We start from the raw sequence: 23103 nt of genomic DNA on the forward strand, positions 1-23103 counted from the left end.
AGAACAAAGTGACTAAAAAAGTGCTGGGAAGTTGGGTGCTCGAAGATTAGTATTTCTAAGATTGCAAGTTCTAAGACTCCTGTGGGATAGAAAGAGTTAATACAAAATATTTTGGTCGTTGACTCCTTAGATTTTTTTCCTTAACAAAAATACCTTTGTTGCTTTTCACAAGCTTAGTGTTAAAAATATAACAAGAAACAACAGAGGATAATACAAACAATTTGAGCCTACCATAAAAAAATAACCGTGATTAATGCTTGGTCAACATCAACATCCTCCTAGGTATCTTGCTATGCATACGATCCAATACTCAAATACACTTTTCCAAAAATGTGATTGCAATCTGCCTTGCAGTATATTTGGATCTCCCACAATATATTTTGTCCATCTCCTTAGGCACCACAGATCTTTAGAGCTGAAAGGGAGACTGGAAATAGAGTCATTAGGGCCTTTATATCCTGCTGGAAATGTGAAGGCCTTGAGAGCTCTCTGCACAGAACAAGTACAGACGTTTCACTGGCTATTTTAAGTCTAATACAATTCAAGGAAAATACAAAACAGCTCTCTTTAAACAAACTATGGACTACTAAATGTGTTCATGCCACTTTACTTATTAAACTTATCATTTTACTCATTGATTTTTGTTTTCTCTGGTTTGTTTTCATTTCCCAGGTTTTAGTTTTTATTAAACTTATACACGCACATATTTTACAGTGGAAAACAAGAGTTGTTGCAAAAAACTCCAGAAGTCCCCTCCTGCACCCTTTGTATGTGCCTCCCTGAAGGCAATCACTTTAAAATCAGTTTTTAAAACACTTTCCTATCTTTAAATAACATGCACATGTGGGTACTTGTTCCATTTCCAGCATTATCCACCAACTTTCCACTATGACAGATGAGGCATTATGCCTTCTATTCACACCTCACTGTCACCTGTTCTTAACTTCCTTTTCCATTCACGCCCATTCTGTCCCCTCAATACAAGGAGAAAATAAGGGCGAAATCACTTTAGTAAATTAAGGCTAGAGCTCCATTGTCCTCTAGTCTGGTTCAAAAGTTAAAAATCATTTTTACCCTTGTACTTGGAAAGTGACCTTTTGCTTTTCATCTCTGGATCTTTATATTCAATGTTCTGAATTTCATAAATACATGGTATGCACTCAGCCCTTAGTGATCCCTTTCAATCTGGAAATCATGTTCTTCCATTTGGGGAGTTATTTCATTGATGATTTTCTTCTGTCTGTTTTCTCCATCTCTCTCAAGCTCTTTTTTTGGATATGGGATCTCTGGGATCAGCCTTCTAATTTTCTTCTATTTTCTCCTCTATTTGTCAGGTCCTTCTTTTTTGTTCTACTTTCTAGGAAATTTACTTGACTTTCTACTCCAAAGTGACTTAAAAAACACAAATCTTACAGTTCTGAGGGTTAGAAGTGTAACGTGAATCTTACGGATTAGAGTCAAGGAGTCTGAAGGGCTGCGTTCCTTTCCAGAGACTCTTGGGAAGAATCTTTCTTTGCCCATTCAGGTTGTTGGCAGAATTCAGATTCATACGATTGTAGGGCTGCAGTCTGCATTTTCTTTTTTTCTTTTTTTTTCTTTTTTTTTTTTTTGCGGTATGCGGGCCTCTCACTGTTGTGGCCTCTCCCGCTGCGGGGCACAGGCTCTGGACGCACAGGCTCAGCGGCCATGGCTCACGGGCCCAGCCGCTCCGCAGCATGTGGGATCTTCCCGGACCGGGGCACGAACCCGTGTCCCCTGCATCGGCAGGTGGACTCTCAACCACTGCGCCACCAGGGAAGCCCCTGCGTTTTCTTGATGGCTGTCAGCTGGGGGCTCTTCCAGCTTCCAGCGGCCCCCACATTGCTTGGCTCGTGGCCCCCTTCCTTCATCTTCAAATCCAGCAACAGTGAGTGGTGTCCCTTTCATGCGTCTAATCTCTCCTCTCCTTCTACTGTGGCATCTCTCAGCCTCTGGCCGGAAAAGTTCTCAGCTTTCAAGGGCGCATTTAACTAGATTGGGCCCACTTGATAATCCAGGGTGATCTCCTCATTTCAAGATCCCTAACCTTAATCATATCTGTAAAGTCCATTTTGCCATAGGTTTCAGGGCTTAGGATGTAGACATCTTTAGGGATCCTTATTCTGCCTACCACTATATTATAGTATCTTAATATCTACTATAATATATTTAACTTCCGAGAACTCTTTATTCTCTGAATGTTCCTTTTTTTTGTATAGCAAATACTTGTTTCATGTTTGGGATATCTTTACTTCTCTCTGAATATAATAATGATAGTTATTATATCAAAAGTTGTAGCAGAAAAATCTTTTTTCTTCTCCCTGTATAGTTTGTTTCCTGTAAGTTGCCTTTCTGTTGTGTTTATTTTGGTCTCTGTCTTCCATTGTGTAACACTCTGTTGGTTCATGGCTGCCTGTCATGGACCTTAAGCCGCTGACTGGTCTCCCTGGTGCCCGGGCAAGACTCGTGGACCATGGGCTTGAGGGTAAGGTGATCTGGCTTACACAAGATCACCATTTTAGGGGTTGTTTTCTCTTGGTTTGGTCAAATTCCTGAGAGGTGGATCTTTCTATCTCCTACTTTCAGGGTATTCCAACTTTCATAGGACTGGCTGTCTGCATTCTGAGAACCAAGGGAAGTTGGGGATCTCAGCATTTGTGATGTGAATGGCTAACGAACTTCTCTGCTTGTGGTAGGAAGTCACTCTCAATGTATTTACTGTGCTCTAGTCAAGAGATTGGCCAGTTTCTTTCTCCAGAGAAATCACCTCAGTCTTCTGAGCAGAGCTGGGGAGGGAATTACAACCTAACTCCTTAAGTAGCCTTTCACCCAATCCTCCTGTATTGAGCCTCACTTTCTCTCTGCACCCGCAGATACCTGGTGTTAAGTCCCAAGGTTTTTAGATGTTCTGCATTATAAATTAGGTTCTTCTTGGCTTTCCCCACTGCCAGTTTAGCAGTCAGCTTTCTCAGATCTGCCAGGTCAGTTATGATTATGCAGCCTCTTGCATTCTCTCTGTCCTCATGGGTTTTCCCCTTTTCTGTAATTTTTACTAGCATTGGGAGGAAGTAAGAATGAATGAATGTTCATTCAGACTACTGAATTGTATACTTTAAAAGGGTGAATTTTATAGTATGTGAATTATATCTCAATAAAATAAATTTTAAAAGTGAATTAATGTGTGTGTGATATGCCATTCTTATCCCAACATATGCCTCCTAATTTTAGAGGAGAGTGAGCCAGAGAAGCTTAAATGAGAAGCCCAGGATTGTGATGGTTTTAAAATGATCTCAAAGCTCACTTAAGTCAACTTTTTAAAAATAATTAATTAATGAATGTATTTTTGGCTGTGTTGGGTCTCTGTTGCTGTGTGCGGGCTTTCTCTAGTTGCGGTGAGCGGGGTCTACTCTTTGTTGCGGTGGCTTCTCTTGTTGCGGAGCACAGGCTCTAGGTGCACAGGCTTCAGTAGTTGTGGCTCACAGGCTCAGCAGTTGTGGCACACGGGCTTAGTTGCTCCGTGGTATGTGGGATCTTCCTGGACCAGGGCTCGAACCCGTGTCCCCTGCATTGGCAGGCGGATTCTTAACCACTGTGCCACCAGGGAAGTCCCTTAAGTCAACTTTTAAGCGACTGTTCAACTAAATCCAATCAGGTTTTCTGAGTTGTATCTGGCCTTGCAGAGTTGCCTTTTGGGGCAGTGCCTCCTCAAGCCGTGACCTTGGGCACTTGCCATTCTAGCCTGCACCATTTCTAGAAGAGGAACATTGGTGCTCTGGAAAACTAAATATCTCTGCAGGGAGGAGATGACCTGCATGTCATTGAGTCGAATGCTAGTTTAAAAATGTACAAATACTGTTAATCATTTAATTCTTGAATCTATACATAATTAGTGCAATTTATATCAGACAGTAGTTTTAAGGATACATGAAAATACTGAGAACAGTGATGTTTGAGGCTCCAGGAGAAAAGGGACCGCGGCTCTCCCTGCACTCCCCTCCCCACCCAGCTCCCATGATGTAATTTGATAAACACACAGAACTCAAAGTGGCTAAAAAAATACAAGGAACATTAAGTGGTCTATGGCTTTTCTTAACATAGTCAAAATCAATAACTTGAGATCTCTTCCTGTTAACATTTAGGGATTTACATGTCTCACTTCCATTAGTATTAAGTACTCTTTCCTGCCAATATTCATTTTTATGCATTTTAAAGTTGTTTATATCATATTCACAGTCAGTTTTTTACATAGCTGAGAGAATACAAGATGGCTGTAATATTTTCTAAAGCAATTAAGTGTTAATTACCTGTTATTAAATCAATATTTCTCCAAAACGTGTCCTTGATTTCTTGGCCTTCCTAACTTTCACCTAGTATATGTACCTCATTTACTTCCATAGCTCAACTATCAAGAGTCTGTCTTTCTGCTGGAATATGGTCACTTTTTCAAAATTGTGGTATCATAGGCCTTTAGTGGCTTGAGCGATCAGAGAGCCAGAACTGCCCTTAGAAACAGTTTGGGTTGACAGAGCTAGCAAACAAAAACACAGGACCCCATTCAGAATTTCAGATAAACAATGAATAACTTTTTTTTAGTATAAGTGTGTCACAAATATTGCAGGGGATAAACTTATACTAAAGAATTATTTGTTGTTTATCTGAAATTCAGATTGAACTGGGTGTCCTGTATCTTATCTGGCAATCCTAGACCCAGGCTACGGGGGACCCCCGTACGGGGCCCTGGGTTTTAGAGATCACCCACCAGTGCTTTTCTCAGGGTAAGGAATCCTTGGCACCAATTGGACCTACCCATCCATTCCTGCACCCTCTTATACACCATGCCCTGGGTGTCTGCAATCCTAGTCTACAACTACAGGTGTGACCAAGGGGTGGCTGATGGGAAAGGGTGGATCGAGATGGGATTTCTGGCTGAGGTGCCTGGGCACAGGAGCATGGCAGGCCAGCATGACTATAGGACACAGTCCTAGGTAAAAAGACCAAGCCAGAGGAAAGGGCCAGGGCCTTTGTTTGTACCCTCACCCTGGGTCCCACAAATGTGAGGGGTGGGCCTGCAAAGACCATCTGGCCATATACGTTTTATGTGATTTCCGCTGGCTATCAGATGGGGAATGGGTACAACGAGGGCAGAGTGTATAGTTTCCACTTATAATGTATGGCTTCTGTTTCTAACCTCTTTAATATTTTCATTTGCTTCCATTCATCAGCTTTTTGCTACACTTTTTTTTTTTTTTGGCCATGCCACGCAGCTTGTGGGATCTTAGTTACCCGCCCAGGGATGAACCCCGGGCCACAGCAGTAAAAGCACCAAGTCCTAACCACTGGACTGCCAGGGAGTCCCCTTGGTACATTTTCTTGTAGAAATTTCACCAATGAATGGGTATTTGAAAAAAGAAACTAAAAAAGAAAAAAAAAATACATGTCACCATTAACAACAACCACCCTGCAAAGTAAATCTAGTGTCTCTATCCTGTACTGAGCCTTTTTTTTTTTTTTTTTTTTTTTTGTACTGAGCCTTTTAAAGGATGGTTCAGTTAAATGCACCCCGGTGCTCAGTTTAAGTGCTGGCCATTCTCCAGAGATTCCTCGGTGTGCTAAAACATAAGCTCTGTTCATTTGAGTTGTAACACATCATGAGTTGTAAGTACAGATTCTATTTGTCAAGAAAAAAAACAAGTAGAAGGAAGACGCAAGAGAAAAGTAGGCTTTTGTGGAACCAGTACATGCTAGGTTGTTTATAATATAAACAGTGCTTTTTTAGCCTTGTAGAGAAAATGAAGTTAATATTTGTCTAAGGTTCAGGGCTGCATGAATCCACCTAGGCTGGTACATGCCAGGAAGGGAATTTTAAAATGGCATGTTGTATTAGTTAGGATGTTTTTGGCTCAGTGTAACAGGAAGCCAGCTCTAGTGGTTTAAAAAAGCCAGGCGTTTATTTTTTCTCCCATAAAGAAGCAGCTTCATGATGCCACTGAAGACCCAGGCTCTTTCTGCCTTTCTACGCTGCCAAACTTGGCTGTGGTTTCCTTCCTCATGTTTCAAGATGGCTGCTGCCCTTCTAGGCTGGAAGGGGGAAGCTGAAGACAAAAATGTTTCCAAGTCTTTCTTTTTTTAAAATTGAAGTATAGTTGATTTACAATATTGTGTTAATTTCAGTTGTACGGCAAAGTGATTCAGCTATACATACATATATATCTATTCTTTTTCAGATTCTTTTCTGTTATAGGTTATTACAAGATATTGAATATGGTCCCCTGTGCTATACAGTAAATCCTTGTTGTTTATCTATTGTATATATAGTAGTGTGTATCTGTTAATCCCATACTCCTAATTTATCCCTTCCCCCCTTGCCCCTTTGGTAACCATAAGTTTGTTTTCTACATCTGTGAGTCTGTTTCTGTTTTGTAAATATGTTCATTTGTATTACTTTTTAGATTCCACATATAAGTGATATCATATAATATTTGTCTTTCTCTGGCTGACTTACTTCACTTAGTATGATCATCTCTAGGTCCAGCCAAGTCTTTCTTTCCGAATGATTTCTTGGAGGTTTCTTGCTCATATCTCATTGGTCATTAATGTGTCAGAGTGCCACCGCCAGCTGCAAGGGAGGTTAAAGTGGCCATGTTTCAGCTGGACACACCGCTATCCCAAATAATATTTGGGTTCTCTTACGAAGAAAAATGGTAAAGCTGGGTATGGGCTGTGCTATTAGCATCTGTATGCTATTAGCCGCAGATGCGAACAAGCACATAAATTCTTCAAAACACAAGTCATTTTTCTCTCCCAACATACATAACAGTCAGGTTTATCACTATATAGCAAGTTAAATAGATACGAAGAGAATAAATCATATTTTGAACCAACACTATTTTCAAGTGCTATTTTTTTGTCCACAAGTTAGTCCATAGGTTGAGAGATTGTCTTTCCAGCCATTTATCTGAGCAGCAGCTGGTCAAAAATTCTTGACCACATTATAGAACTTCCTGCCAATGCCAACATTTACCTTACTGGTACATTTAAAAGGTCATTTAAAAGAAAAAAAAAACTATCATTGCACCTCTTTGTTACAAACACTGGATTATTAGTAGATACAATGTACCTCTTTTTAAATTTAAACCTGAAAGCTAAACTTACAATGTTGACTAAATGCATAGCATAATTAAAGCAATGAAACCATGACACAAATGATCCTTGACCTCCTGAAGCTCATAAGCTGCTAAGTTATGACCTAGCAGGGCTGTGAAAAAGACAACCCTATAGCTGTAGCAGGCTGGCCTGGGAGATGAGTCCCAGGGGTGAGTGCCACAGGAGAGAAGCCAAGTGCAGTGGGAGTAGGGGCAGTCAAAGAGGAGAGGTCTCAGCGGATTGAGATAAACAGAACAAACCTCACGAGAAGACGCTGGCAATGCAGGTGGGAAAGAGATACACTTACTTACAGCGCAATGGACAGAAAACATGGAGTTGCTTCAGGTAACTACTGCTAATTAAAAAACATACTAACAAAAGCCTAGCGTGTGTGAAATAGTAGGCGACGCTGCGGGCTGAAGGCCAAGCCAGAGTCTCCACGTAGCACAAAAAGAAGCTTGCCTTATTCGTAGCTGCAGACAGCTTAGGAAACTGGGTTACCACCTTAGAACTATGTGGTAATGAAAGTGACTTCACGTAAGATGAGAAACTGCAGAACACTTTGGAAATACAGTGCTAATGCTAATCACGAGAAGTGTTATTACAGGAACTTCAAACTGTCCGTTGATAAATGGACATGAAGCCTCCAATTATATTTTCAAAAGATCCCTGTTGATAATTCTACCCTTTGGTTAACTTACTTCATTTCCAACATTTCATTTAATTCATCTCAGCGTGTTGTCCTTAATCCTGCACCCAAAACAGTCAGATTTTATTACATGAAAATCTTCCTAATTTGCCACCGAAAACCCTGCGCTATTAAAAGACAGGACCACATGGTTTTTCGAGAGATTCTTTGTAATTTTCGCCTCTTGGCTTGCTTCGGACCTAGTCTGGCAGATAGCATAGGCTATTATTTCGGCAGCAGGAGAACATGAAGAATATAAGGGAAAAAGAGCCACTGGCATGTCGAAAGAACCTTCCTGTTTTTGCCACTCAATAAGTACAAAAGAGTACGCGCTCGCGGAGGCAAAGAAAGGGAATCTTCAGGGTCCCCCGAGAAAACTTCTGATATGATAAATAACTTGAGGGTGGAACGTAAACGCCATCCCGGTCCCCACGCGGCCCCCACGGTGATGCAGAGCCTTCGCCTTCCCCCTCTTCCCTCTTCCCCCGGGCCGAGTTCCTGCCTGAGCTCAGCCTGCCCTCCCCGCCCGCCCTTCCTTCCGTCCGTCGGTCCTTCCGTCCGTCCTCCCTCCAGCGCCGACACGGCGGAACGCACCAGCCGGCGGGGTCAGGTGATTGGGTGACGCCCCGGCGAAGCGCTCCCCTCCGCGCGCGGGCGGCGCCGCCGCGCTCTACGCCTCCGGGGGGAGGGGACTTCCCGGGAGCCGCCGGCGGAGGACGGGAGGAGCGCGGCGGGCGGGCCGAGCGGGGACTCGCTGCCGGCGGGCGGGAGACATGGATCGCGGCGAGCAAGGTGAGGGCGCGGACGCCACCGGCACGGCGCCTCCGGGATGGGCGCGAGGTCCGGCGCGGCGCTGGGGTCCGAGTCGGGGTCCGGCGCGGCGCGCGGCCTGGCGCCGGAGCAGGTGCAGAGCCTTCGGTGCCTGCGCCGCGAGTTGCATCCCCGATCCGGATCCGGCGTCCTGGTGGGGCCCTGCTTCAGGGAGCGGCGCTGGCGGCCGGAGAGGGCGGATGGGGCGCGCGTGTGTGTTAGAGAGAGAGACGAAGCAGAAAGAAAAAGAGAAGGTTCTGGGAGGCGGCGGAGGGCTGGCTCCAGGCTTACCGAGCCGGGGCTGCAGATCGAGATGCGCTTTGGTGGAAAACAGTACCCAGGGAGTCCTGTTCAGCTCGCTCTTGTGACCGGTGGAAACTGAGGGACTGAGGACAGTAGGTTGTTTCGCCCCGCAAGATGGGCACGTGAAGTCCTCCCCACCCGCGTGTGAAGACTTTCTGCCCTCTTCTCCTTAACGTGGTTAGGATTTTGGGTGGCGTTTGAGCCCCTGGCGATGGCTTTGGATGCAAACATTTAACATCCCCCAATTGTGGAGTAGTGGCTACGGGTTTATTTGCAGGCGGGGAATTTTTCATAGCAAGGGTCCTCTTTTACCCATCAAGGTGAAACCCCCCAACACAAAATCCCTAATCTGATTACTCTAGCTTTGGATGCACTTGTTTTTGAATATAGTGTATTAAGTGAAATTGCCTCCAGTTGAGTCATTGTTTAAGAGAGATGTGGCAGTAGTATGGCAAGGTTTTCGGATTTAAACATTGCCACATCCTAGAGATCTTTGCTGATAATAACCCACTAACAGTAACCACAGATTCGTGGCACGCTTTTAAAAAGGTATATAAACGCTAAAAGAAAAAAAAAAGAGTAACGATATTAAGGTAAATTTTAGGAAGTGGGGCATAGGAATTATTCCTATTTTGAGTTCTAATACAACAGTTTTCATTAATTTTTTTTTTACCCTCCAGTATTTACTTTCATGCATGTGAGTTTTTGTTGAAATAAAACCATATTCCATATATACTATTTTGTGTTTTACTTCTGATAAGTTGTAAGATAGAATCTTTGGAGCCTTCCAACCCTTCCTTTCTCCCCACCCCTCAAATTAATCTCACACCTGACATCTGAGTGTGTATATTATAAACATTTTATACAATATATTTTTTTAACTGTCAGTTCTTTTCTTTTTTAACATCTTTATTGGAGTATAATTGCTTCACAATGTTGTGCTAGTTTCCGCTGCACAACAAAGTGAATCAGCCATATGCATACATATATCCCCATATCCCCTCCCTCTTGCATCTCCCTCCCACCCTCCCTATCCCACCCCTCTAGGTGGTCACAAAGCACTGAGCTGATCTCCCTGTGCTATGCAGCTGCTTCCCACTAGCTATACAATATGTAATATATAGTGCATATGTAATACACTATATATACACTTGCACACATATTGTCTAGATTTTATACGTCTTGAGGTTAGAAGCATATACTTCATCTTTGTCCACGGTTGGGTAGCCTGGTGATTTGCACATGGTAGATATTTAAATGTTTGAGTCAAAAAGCCCCTCACAGGTCTTATGTGTATTGTTAGGAGGAGGCCTAGGGGCCACCAAATAAGCCAGCATTTTTTTATCTGGATTTTAATGGGGGCAATGAGGGTGTCAAATATGTGAACGTTTGTATGTCTTACGTTGTCATATTTAACATAATGATGTTTTTAGAATACATAACTGTATGTGGTACTTGTCAAAGTGGACAAAGCTGTGTTTGACTCAGGTGAGTGGAGTGACTAATTTTTTTTAGATTTTATATTCTAGTTTGGCTGGTAAGAGTCACAGCCATTAGTACTTCTGTAATAGTCCAGTTTGCTGATGCACTTTGTGTGTTTTGTTTTTTTAAAAAATAAATAAATTTATTTATTTATTTTTGGCTGAGTTGGGTTTTTGTTGCTGTGCGTGGGCTTTCTCTAGTTGCGGCGAGCGGGGGCTATTCTTCGTTGTGGTGCATGGGTTTCTCATTGCAGTGGCTTGTCTTGTTACAGAGCACAGGCTGTAGGCACGCAGGCTTCAGTCGTTGTGGCACACGGGCTCAGTAGTTGTGGCTCGCGGGCTCTAGAGTGCAGGCTCAGTAGCTGTGGCACATTGTCTTAGTTGCTCCGTGGCATGTGGGATCTTCCCGGACCAGGGCTCGAACCCGTGTCCCCTGCATTGGCAGGTGGATTCTTAACCACTGCGCCACAAGGGAAGCCCCTTTGTGTGATTTTTGTAGGACTAGTTTTTTTTTTCTGTGTGTGTGTGTGTGTGTGTGTGTGTGTGTGTCTTAGACATATTTAATAAATTTCTTGGTTTATAAGAGGAGTCTTTTTCCGTCTCTAATTTTCAGATGTTTTCTTTGGTCAGGATATTTGTTAGTCATGTCAGTCCTTGCTTTTAATTGTCATTCTTGGACGGCTAGGGAAATCCATCCTCTTAAAGTGGAGAGTCTGGAGACTTGGCTGTAAACGAAAGACGAGCCACCCGCCTGGGCAAGGTCAGCTGACTCACCGCACAGCTTTGCTGTCTTAGAACCACATGGCCTTTCCTTATACTTTTGCTTCCTTCTGCCTGTCTCCTTTGCCTTTTCATCTCTATGTTCCCACAGCACATAGTAGGTGTTCAGAAATGTGTGTTGACTGCCTCAGATGAAAGGGAAAAGTGCCCAAGAGCAAGTACCTTCAGGTTCCTGTAACCTCCGATGTCCCTCTAAGTTGGTCATTTGCTTCCCACTTCCTCCTGTACATTTTTTCCTCTGTGTTTTAAAGAAGCAGAAATCTGGTTGGGTGGAGAAAGTTACTGATAAGGCTGCATTGAGCGTAGAGGGTAAGTTTACCTGTCAGGTCTTTGAACCGGTAGAGGGGATGGCTCAGTCTTCAGCGATTCCATAGACCCCAGGCTGAGACTGAGAAGGAAGAACCTGCGTTTGTAAACCTGCAGGTTCACCAGCAAAGTACGTTGGCTGAAAGAAGGTTGGCTGTGATCGTCACTTGAATTTGTGATTTTTTTCGAAGTATCTCAAACCAAATCAGAACATTTTAGAATTTGTTTAATTTACTTTTTTGGTATGTGTGGAGTTTGTTGTGTTTGTCCCTTAAAAAAAAACACCTCTAGATGCAAAATTAAATGCCTTACCTCTTGTCTTAAGTACGCGTCTCTGTTGAATTGTCTCCTTATCCCTTACTTCTTATGAAGTTGTCAAAATCTATCCTTTGCTACTGAGTTTTAACAGAGCTATGAAGTTTTAAAATGAGCAGTTTACCTTTGTTTTCAACCATGTATTCTGAATGCTTTTTAGTATCAGCCTGAGATTCTGTTTTTCCTGTCCTCTACTATACCCAGACTTTGTATACAATACTCTACTTATATTGAGAGCAGTCAACATCAAATGATTTAAAATGTACCGTAAACCACACAGTGCCTCTCAGCCCAGCAAAGCACACTTAACGTGTGTGCTATTTCCCACTTTGAAAGTGCAGTGCGGCCGGCTAGCTAGAGAAAACATTGTGGAAAATACCTCCTGACTGCCTTTGATGGGGCTGAATAGATAATTGTACTCGAGTACTCTCCTATGTTAGTAATAACTTGTCGTTTAGCACCATTATATTGAAGTGACAGTCACCTAGCCACTAAGCATTTTATCTGTGTTTGAGTTAAAACACTACCACCACCAAAGCTTTATATTTTAATGGGGTGAGGGAAGGCTGCTGGGGCTGAAACAACTGGGGGAGGAGAAAGCTGTAAGAAAACCATGACACAATAATAGGTTACTATAATTTCAGCATGGTAATTATGCCTTAGAAATAACAGAAAGGTAAGGTGTCGCTCATTTACAGGTAACACAAACATAGGGATGCATGGATAACAGTTTTGAGGGTCTGCTCACAAATCTGTGGGTGTGACCCACCCAGGTTCTTGGTGTCTTTGGGCAAGTCTCACTTTCCGTATGGTGCTAATGCCTTTGTTAGCGCCCATTTACTTCCTGCATTTATTTTTATGCAGCAACCTGCCTAGTCCCTAGGGAAAAGCTGAGTGGTAAGAGGGGTTGTGATCCTTCAGAAAGATCTCAAAACCGCAGAATCTGTGTACACAATAAAAACAAATACAATCACACTTCCAAACAAAAAAGAACACCCGAATCTCCTGAACTTCTGTGCTGCTGGTCCTTTTGTTGGAGGCTCACATTATTTTATTTTCCTTGTGGGGTTAATTATTTCTGTTTTAATTGTTGACTGTTGTAAAAATCTCTCTTCTGAGGCTCTTCCAAATTTTATTTAAACTCGCTGGGTACCAGCTGTCCAGAAACCATAATCTTAGCAGTGTTTTTTTTTATTAGAAAAGTGTCCAAGGGATCAAGGGATTTAATGTTTAGTGGAAGTTAACAAAATGTTTAAATTAAAAATACTTCTTCGTAACCGAGAGTAATTGTTCATTTTAGTAAAGTCAGAAAATACAGATGGAGAAAAAGAACATAATATTACCTATAATCCTAGTCTGGAAAATCACTGTTAACGTATTGGTTTATATCCATCCATGTATCTATCCTTTTAAACAAATCACAAAATAATCGCCTATTGACTATTTCATCTTATATCTTGCCTCCCCTCCCTTTTTACACTCAGTATATTTTAAAAATACCCTTCTCCAGCATCATTTTGACTAGTGTGACCAGGTAATTAATGCACATGATACAGCGTTCAGAATGACTAAAAGGTTGCAAAATGTAAATCTCCCTTCCACTCCTGTCTCTGAGGCTATTTCCCTTGGGTAGTGATGTCACCATTATTAACAGTTTCTTCTCTATCCATCCAGAGAGATTCTACTTACACAGGTGTACACACATGTATTTCAATACTATGTATGTATGTGTGTGTATTATATAAGCTGTAGCACGCAGATTATTTAGCGTCTCACTTCTTTCACTGAAATACAATGTGTATTTTAGAGATCATTGAACATAACGTTATATAGAGCTGTTTCATTTTCAGGGCTATTTGTAGATGTCTATCTGTAGATGTACCATAACAGGTGATGTTTATCTGGTTCCCTATTGATGGACATTTAGGTTTCCCCTAATATTTTGCTATGAAAGCAAAGCTGCAGCAAATAAATCTGTATGCAAGTTATTTGATAAATGTGCCAGTATGTCTGTAGGAAGAATTCTTAGAAGAATGTGACTGTTCAGTTTTGATGTGCTAAATTCCGCTCCATAGAAGTGGTGCCAGTTATTCGCCACCAGCAATGTGTGAGCATCTGCTTCCCTCCATCGTGCGCCCAGGGTGTTGTCACACTTTTTCATCTTTGCTTATCTTGTAGGGGAAAAGGAGTTTCTCAGTATATGCTTTATTACATACTTTTCTTAATATGAAGGCGGTCGTACTTCTTTTGATATGTTTGAGACCTAGATTGCATTTTCTGTGACATGTCTGATCATATACTTTGCCAATTTTTCTTTTCTCTTTTTCTTCTTGACTTATAGAATGTAGCCCTCTGTCCATGACATGAATTGCTAATATATTTTTTCCTAGTTTGTCATTCCTTTTTTGACTTTCTGGTGATTTTTTTCCAAGCAGAAATACTAATTGATGGTGGTTTTTATTTATAGCTTCTGCTCTTGAATCATTCCTAGAAATGGTATTCTCACTTTGAGTTTATGTTTTTATTTTTTTACATTTAAATCTTTCATCCATCTGGAGATTATTTTGATTAAAAAATGGGAGTTATGAATCTCAACCGCCTGCCAGCCCCTCAGCTGGCTACTCAATTGTCCAATACCATTCACTGACTAATGGCTCTTTCCTTTACGAATTTGACATAGTACTGTTATCGATACTAAAGTCCTGTATTATTTTCTTTCCCCTTGATCTGTCTGTTCATTCCCAGCAACTAAACGGTTTAAATTATTGTAGCTTCGTAATATGTAAAAATGTCTGGAAGGGCTAGTCTCTCCTGTTCACTCTGTTTTTCTTCTTATTGCTAGAGTTTTTCCTAGCTATTCTTGCCAGATTTTATTTCCAAATGAACATTAGAATCAACTTGTCTGGATGCAAATTCAACAGAAATCCGTTTGGTATAGCTTTCTTCCCTCCCTGTTGCTCTCCCTCTCTCCCCCCGTTTCCCTTTCTCTTTCTTTTATTAGACCTTGTTTTTTTCTTTATTGAATGTCCCAGTATATGTTCATCATAGTCGTACTATACATAATATATATATAGTTTTGTATTGTATTTTGGATGCTATTAGATAATCAGAATTTTAACATGTCATTTAAAAAAGTATCTCCAAACTACGTTTTTTGATGACTGTACCCTTTCAGCATTTGATGTTTATTTAACTGTTTCTTTGCTGGAATATAGATTGCTTTTCATTTTAGCTATTATAATACTTTAAAGAGAAATTGTTTTAAGATAAACTTCCTGAGACAGGACAAAGGATGTCAGTATGTCTAGGCCTTTCATGCCTGTTGCTAAATCGCTTTCTGGAAAACATAATTGTTACTGCTTTTTTTATTGTAGTAAAAAATGCATGACATAAAATATATTATCTTAGCTATATTTAAGTGTACAGGAGAGTATTGTTAACTATATGTACCTTATTGTATAAGAAATCTCTAGAACTTTTTCATTTTGATGACTGAAACCATGCACCCATTGAGCAACACACATTTCTCTCTCCACACAGCCCCTGGTAACCACCATTTTCTTTTCTGTTTCTATGAGTTTGATTACTTCACCTACATCATTAAAGTGGAATCATGCAGTATTTGTCTTTTTGTGACTGACTTATTTCACTTAGCATAGTGTCTTCAGGATTCATCCATGTTGTTGCATATTGTGGGATTTCTATCTTTTTAGAGGCTGTATAATTTTCCAGTATATATGTATGCCCCATTCTCTTTATCATACTTTATTTTCTTTATTCATTCTTCAGTGGGCATTCAGAGGTTGCTTCCACCTTTTGGCTTTTGTGGGCATGGGTGTGCAAATACTCTTTGAGTCCTGTTTTCCATTCTTTTGGGTATATACTGTAGGAAAGGAAAATTTATTTCCCCTACCCTTCTTGCTTCTTTGGCTGGTCTGATAATCAAATTAACGTAGGACAGATTAACAGGTGAAAAACAAATTTAGTTACATATGTGCGGGGGTTTTACAAGAATATGAGACCCACAGGCATTCAGGGAATTGAGACTTATATGACATTCTGTGTTATGGAGAAGGGGGTAGGGTTCTGGGTCTTCAAAGAGAAGGAAGACGATCACAGGAAGATGGGAAGAGCAAAGGTTTGGTAAACAAATGTTTGCCATGCCACGCAGGACAGCGGGATCCAGGGAGGACTTTGATCTCTAGGCCCAGTTGAGCTACCCCCAGCTCAACACCTCACCTGTGCTCTTTGTAATTATCTCTTGTGATAGTTCCCTTCCTGGACTAGACCCTCTATCTAAATCCTTTTAGGCAGGTAAGGCAGAGGTAAAAGTTTTTCCTGAATCTGCTGGGTCTTGAATGCCTTCAGCTCAAAATAGTCCACGTGCCAGAGTGGTATATTTGAGGGAGACTTGTTCTGAACCCCGTCAATACCCAGAAATAAAATGACTGGTATATATGGTAGTTCTATTTCTAGGTTTTTTTTTTTTTTTTCTTTTTGCAAACTTCTATACTGTTTTCCATAGTGGCTGAATGGCTGTACCATATTACATTCCTACCAACGGTTATTTTAAAGGGAAATGGGAAGGTTGTAGGGGCCAAAAAACTGAAGAGAGAGGGAGCCTGCATGGGTTCTAATTTTTCCACATCCTCAGCTACACTTTTTATTTTCTCGTTTTGATACTGGCCTACCTAATTGGTCTGAGATAATATCTCATCGTGGTTAGGATTTGCATTTTCCTGATGATTAGTGATGTCGAGCAGCTTTTCATGTGCTTGTTGGCCATCTGTATGTCTTCTTTGGAGAAATGTCTATTCAAGTCCTTTGCCCATTTTGTGTTTGGATTATTATTAATATTTTTGTCAAGTTGTAGGAGTTGTTTATGTGTTGTGGATACTTAGCCCTCATGAGATATATGGTTTGCAGATGTTTTTCTCCCATTCTGTAAATTGCCTTTTCACTCTCGGTTGTTTCCTTTTCTGCAAGATGTCATTGCCCTTTAAAAAAAAAAAAAAAAAAAGAATTATAAAGCTTATAGGTAAAAAAATGCCATCTCTTTTCATTTAAAATTCTTCCACTTGCTAGAAAGGCTGTAGATGATATTAGCCGTTTGTGTTCCCCTTTTGAGATTGTTTGCTCCTTCATTTTAAAATTGGGATCTTAGTGCCTTCTTTGACCCTCACCCTGCTCCCCTGTTCATATTAAACCTTTGTGTTTTGTGGCAAGTATTTATTTTTTTCTATTTTTATTTTGGTTATGTTGAATCTTTTATGTTATTTTTACTAAGAAAAGACATTATTAAAAGCAGATATTTTCTCGGTGACAGTCTATAGAGTAAGTTGCGTGGCTCTGAGTTGCTTTCAGTACTTCCTTCTCTGTGTCTTTGTGTCTTCTGACGCTTTTGTAATCAATACGAAAAGTCGTGGTTTTAGGCAAGACTAGTCATTTACATGCCTTGGCTTATAGGCGTGGTGAATGTGTTTCATGTTACAGCTATGCAAATGTAAATGTCAGTTTAAACATGATGTAAGACATGACCTTATAAAGTTTCAGATTGAGAATAAACAGGATTCAACTTCACCCATTGTATTTTGAGCTTTGTTGGAGGCATTGTGGTGTGGAAAAGGAGCTTATGGTGCAATCAGTAGGGCTGTAGGAATAAAGATAGTTGTTTATCCACCCCACTAGGATCTGTACTTGGCTAGAAATGAAGTGTCAGTAGGAGAAAGTTCTTACGTTCGTATTCCCGGCTCTCAGTTGAGTGTGTGTGTAGTAGGTACTCCATAAATATTTGTCTTATTGCACATACATTCATTAGAAAGATTTCTAACCTATATAAAATCAGATAGAAAAGGTTAAGAATTAAGGAAAGTTAATTGTTTGGCAGGGAGACAAGAATACATGTTCCCAATGTGCTTATAGTTTTATATACAATCACTGAAAATCTGGTCTGTAAATAGAAACCAAACTGGTACTTTACTTCCCAAGTATATATGTAAGAGTGCGTGTGTATACATTTACAGATAGAGGAGGAGACAGTGCTGATTAAATTTTTGTTCTCCAAAGGATGTTGGATGTAGTGCTCAGTAAATACTTTCATAAATATGTTTTCTATACTATTTTATTGAGGGTAGTTATTTGATGCTAATGTATCCTGAACTTAGGAGGCAAGGATGGTGTCAATACATTTTAGAAGTTTTCTTTGAATGCAGTTGAGAAGGGTAATGGGGTTGCTGACAGTGGTGGAAAGGGTTTGCTACTAGTTAACCAGAAGACAAATTATGTAAAGAGGGAAAAATGCAAACATTTTGGCTGGCTGGGGCATTTTAGCAAAGGGGTGACCAACTTTCCATTTTGGTATATACTGAGGGTATCACTTCCAGTATATCACTTTATTAGTAATCAGAATGGTGATGATGATGATTCCATCTGGTTTTTGCAGAACTCTTTCTAATTTTTCTTCATATTATTCCATTTCCGTCTTTCAGTGCTGCAGGGTGGTAGAACGGGTATCATTTCCATTTCACACATGAGGAACCAGAAGCTGAGTGACCATTCACTGAGTGACCCCATTCTTACTCTACTAGATGTGGAGAGTTTTACAAAAACTTGGTCGCACACCTGTTGTCTCTAAGAGAGTAACCTAGTGGCCAAGAACAATTTAAACTACATTTGCAAACAGTTTAAAGGACTGGGGACACTAAGTACTTTTTAGAAATGTTTCCTTCCAACTAATTAAAACAAAATTGGAATCTGAAGGGACACCACTTCAGGCCCTGCATTATAATGACCTAAGTTTTCCAACTGGGGTTTTACTGGGTCACATTTAGTAATACCACTACTACCACTAATGCCAGCAACAACAACATCTGCTGGGTATTTTCTATATACTAGGTCTGTTCTAAATGCTTTTTTTTTCATTTTGAAAATTTTTGTAACAAACCTGTGAGCCACACTCATAATATCCTTGCTTTACAACTGAAGAAACAAAATGTAAAAGAATGAAGTAATGGGACTTCCCTGGTGGTGCAGTGGTTAAGAATTGGCCTGCCAATGCAGGAGACACAGGCTCGAGCCCTGGTCCAGGAAGATCCCACATGCCGCAGAGCAACTAAGCCCATGCGCCATAACTACTGAGCCTGTGCTCTAGAGCCCGCGAGCCACAACTATTGAGCCCATGAGCCACAACTACTGAAGCCTGCATGCCTAGAGCCCGTGCTCTGCAACAAGAGAAGCCACCACAATGAGAAACCTGCACACCGCAGCGAAGAGTAGCCCCCGCTCAATGCAATTAGAGAAAGCCAGCCCGCAGCAACAAAGACCCAACACAGCCATAAATAAATAAATAAATTTATTTTTAAAAAAAAGAATGAAGTAATAACTTCTCCAAGGGCACATAGCTTGATGCAGACAGAGCTGGGTTTTAAATCTGAAATATTTGGCCATATAGTTCATGTCCTTATGCAACATATTATACTACCTAAAAGTTCTATATCATGTCCCTTTTCCTTTCAGAGGTGTTCAAAAGGATGCCACGCTATGGTAGCTACCATGGGAAGGGCACAGTAGGACTTGTATCTACACCAGACTATGGCCATGTGTCTGTCCTCGTGCACCAGAACTCATTGTAAATGTTCAGGGCAAAGAATGCTTGACCTGAACTTACGTCTGGGTTCAAAATTTGGCTTCATCACTTTTTGGTGATGAGACATCGGATCAGTCCCTCAACCTCTTTGAGGCTGATAATACCTCAACTGTTTGCGAAAATTGAGTAAAAATCTGTGACTAGCACTGGGGTTCAATAGATACTGATTCTGAAATGGAATGTGAGCATTTCTGTAAAATGCTAATTCAGTGGTTCCCCATTCAAATTAAACATTTCGTTTATTTATAGACAATTATGATATGATGTCTGCCCTCAGGCTTACAGGCCAGGCTGAAGAAACACACAGAGAACTTGGTCACTGTAGTCAAGTGGAGGTTGTAAGGGCTGCATGACAGGCTGAGGAGAAAGTGAGCAACTCTGGCTGGTCATCAGGAGAGGGGTCTCATAGCAGGTGACCTTTGAACTTGGACTTGAAGGCTAAGTAGGTGAGAGAAGGAAGGGTGAGGAAGGGAATTTGGGAAGAAGGTTCAGAGGCGTGAAAGGGCTGGTGATCCTCAGAAGTTCCTTGTGGCTGGAGTTCTAGGTGGTCGCTAGGGGCGTGTGAGCACTCTCGTGCACTGGGATCAGGAATCAGGACTCTGTTCTGATAGGCAGGTGGTAGGTGGGTGGGAGTTTAGTTTTGGAATAGCATTTTGCCAGCTGCATAGAAGGTACTAGCAAAGCAGGCAGGGCGTATCACTGTGTTCCACGCCAGAGGTGGTGGTGCTGGATTCCTGAGGGATCTTTGGTAGAACAAGTCAGATGTGAGGGGAGGGGATCTGAGGATAGGAAAGAACAGACAAGGGCTTTCAGATCACATGGAAAACAGGAAAGAGAGCAGAGGCAGGCAGAAGGAAGGGAATTCCATTTGGAGTGTGTTACATCTGAGGTCTGTTCTGTTTATCCAAAGCTGCATAACAGATCACCCCAAAACCTAGTGGTTTAAAACCATAGCATTTTTTGTATGGTCACAGATCTGTAATTTGAGCAGGGCTTGGTGGGGACAACTTGTCTCTGCTCCACTCAGCTCAGCTGGGAGGCTTGCAGCATGAGGCTGGGCTCATCCAAAGCCTCACTCACTGACACGAAGGTGGCTGTACTGGGGAGATGCCAGCGGCTGGGGCTCCTCGGGCACCTGACTCAATCCCCATGGTCTCCGGTGAAAACAGCATGACCTGTTTGAGGATGGTGATTTGCTTGCCTGTGTTGAGTACTGTTTTTAGCTGGAGACCATGTTCTTCACCCAGCAGCATACAGCCTCAGTGTGCCTGGGCTTCTTATGTGTTACCCCAGGGCCCCCAACCTGTGGGTCCTAAGAGAGAGGCAGGCAGAGACTGTGTCTTTGCGTGACCTAGCCTTGAAGTCACGTGGCATCACTTCCTCCTCATTCTGTTAGAAATGCGTCACAAAGACTGGCCGAGATTCAAGGAGAGGGGAATTAGACTCCACTTTTGGTGAGAAGAGTGTGCACACGACAAATGTGTGCACATGTTTTAAAACCACCACCAGGTCCTTGTGGGATGCTGGTGTGGATGGGTTCATGGGTGAACTACGGATCTTGAAGAGAAGGATCTGGGACAACCTAAATGTCCATTGACAGAGGAATGGATAAAGAAGATGTGGTACATATATACAGTGGAATACTACTCGGCCGTAAAAAAGAATGAAATAGTGCCATTTGCAGCAACATGGATACAACTAGAGATTTCCATACTAAGTGAAGTAAGTCAGAGAAAGACAAATATCATATGATATCACTTATATGTGGAATCTAAAATATGGCACAAATGAACCTATCTATGAGACAGAAACAATCATGGACATAGAGAACAGACTTGTGGTTGCCAAGGGGGAGGGAGGGGAAGGAGAGGGATGGACTGGGAGTTTGGGGTTGATAGATGCAAACTATTACGTTTAGAAAGGATAAACAACAGGGTCCTATTGTATAGCACAGGGAACTATATTCAATATCCTGTGATAAACCGTAACGGAAAAGAACAGAAAAAAAGAATGTCACTGTGTGTATAACTGTGTCACTTTGCTGTACAGCTGAGATTGCCACAACATGGTAAATCAACTACACTTTAATAACAAAAATTAAAAAAAAAAAAAGAAGGAACTGGGCAGGAGAGCAAGGTTTGGGAGACATGTGATCATTTGAAGCTATTAACTCGCTGAGACAGCCCAGGAACAAAAGTAGAACAGAACATGGAATCTGAAGATTTCAGGGCAGAGAGAGGAAGGTACAGGAATAGGGAGTTTAACTTTCAAAGGCCCTGGAGAGGCCAGGTAGATCGAGGGGGGACAGTAGATATTGGCTTTGGTGTTAAGGACCAGTCATGGATAATGCTGAGAGATTCAAGCTCCAAGGGTTGGGAGGGGGTTGAGGAGAATGGAGAGGGCAGAACCCATGGATTTGGGGCCTGTGAGAATGGTCAAATGTGGTTTAAAAAAGAAAAAACAACCCACAAATTGAGAGACTGCTCTTTCAAGAAGCAAGGTGGTTTTTTTTGTTGTTGTTGTTTTTTGCGGTACGCGGGCCTCTCACTGTTGTGGCCTCTCCCATTGCGGAGCACAGGCTCCAGACGCGCAGGCTCAGCGGCCATGGCTCATGGGCCCAGCCGCTCCGCGGCACATGGGATCTTCCCAGACCAGGGCACGAACCCGTGTCCCCTGCATCGGCAGGTGGACTCTCAACCACTGTGCCACCAGGGAAGCCCCAAGGTGGTGTTTTAAAGGGAAATTTGGATTACATCGGTGATTTGCTTGCCTGCACTGAGCGTTGGTTTTTGTTTTCATGCGCAGAGAGGATGCTTGTTTGACCTCTGTGCATGTTTGTAAAATGAGAGAAGAAAGCGAGGCAAGGGAGAATAACTGGATTTGCTATTCCTGTATATGTCACTGGTTTTAGTTAAGATGCTTTTAATGCGAAATGTATTTTAATAGTCCTGTCCTAGAGTTTGACCTTCAAGGCGCTCAAGTCTGTAAGCAGTCATTCACTTTAATGTGTAAGAGCCTTGCGCAGATAAGTATTTATTAAATACCTGCAAAACGAACGCATTATACATTCTCTGGGTGGTATGAGAGCCCGAGAAGCAGTTTAGCCTCGAGGTGACATTATAGTCAAATCATAGTAAAGCTGTGATGTTTTTCTAAACCAGTGATTTCTCAGGGCAAACCTGAATTGTGAGCCCCCCCTTTTCATCGTGGAACGTGTCGGCTGCGGGGCTGATTTATGCAGTGTCTGAATTTGTCAAACAGCCTCTTGAGAGATGATTTTCCCTCCAGAGAGGCTGTACCCGCACTGGAAAGTCAGCCAGCTGTTCTCCTTGGGTCACGGTTGACCTTTCAGTCGGTTCTCCTGGTGGTTTTTCAGTGGGTGGCTGCTGTTCACTGCTTCAGGAATTCAATGAAGATTTTGACTAACAGTAAAGATAACATGACAGCTTTCTCTTGGTTTAGGGGCTTTTATTTTTCCCAGAATTACAATCTCTTCCCAAACTTCCTTCCTCTTTTTAGCCCTGAGAAGAGACTCCAGTCCTGGGAGCCTTGCTGCCCTGCAGGTGGCCTCTGACTGGGGCTGTGGTCACTACCCATGAAGGTCTGATGACATT

General features: G+C 41.8%; 1 protein-coding gene across 3 annotated transcripts in view; it reads left to right on the top strand.

Annotated features, from left to right (window-relative positions):
• Nucleotides 1-8479: 8479 nt before the first annotated feature.
• The window catches only part of LOC307175830 (tumor protein D52), a 120258-nt gene continuing 105634 nt past the window's right edge, over nucleotides 8480-23103 (top strand). For 2 of the 3 annotated variants that reach the window (XM_079901403.1, XM_079901404.1), the window contains exon 1: nucleotides 8488-8641. Coding sequence is in view for 1 of the 3 variants with exons in the window: in XM_079901405.1 (XP_079757531.1) it covers nucleotides 8623-8641 (19 nt within the window). In the remaining 2 variants the exon portion in view is untranslated. Of the gene's footprint in view, nucleotides 8642-23103 lie in introns of all 3 variants that reach the window. The other variant, XM_079901405.1, reaches the window with a different exon arrangement.

The sequence above is a fragment of the Stenella coeruleoalba genome (genome assembly GCF_951394435.1).
Source record: "Stenella coeruleoalba genome assembly, chromosome: 17".
Classification (NCBI taxonomy): Eukaryota; Metazoa; Chordata; class Mammalia; order Artiodactyla; family Delphinidae; genus Stenella; species Stenella coeruleoalba.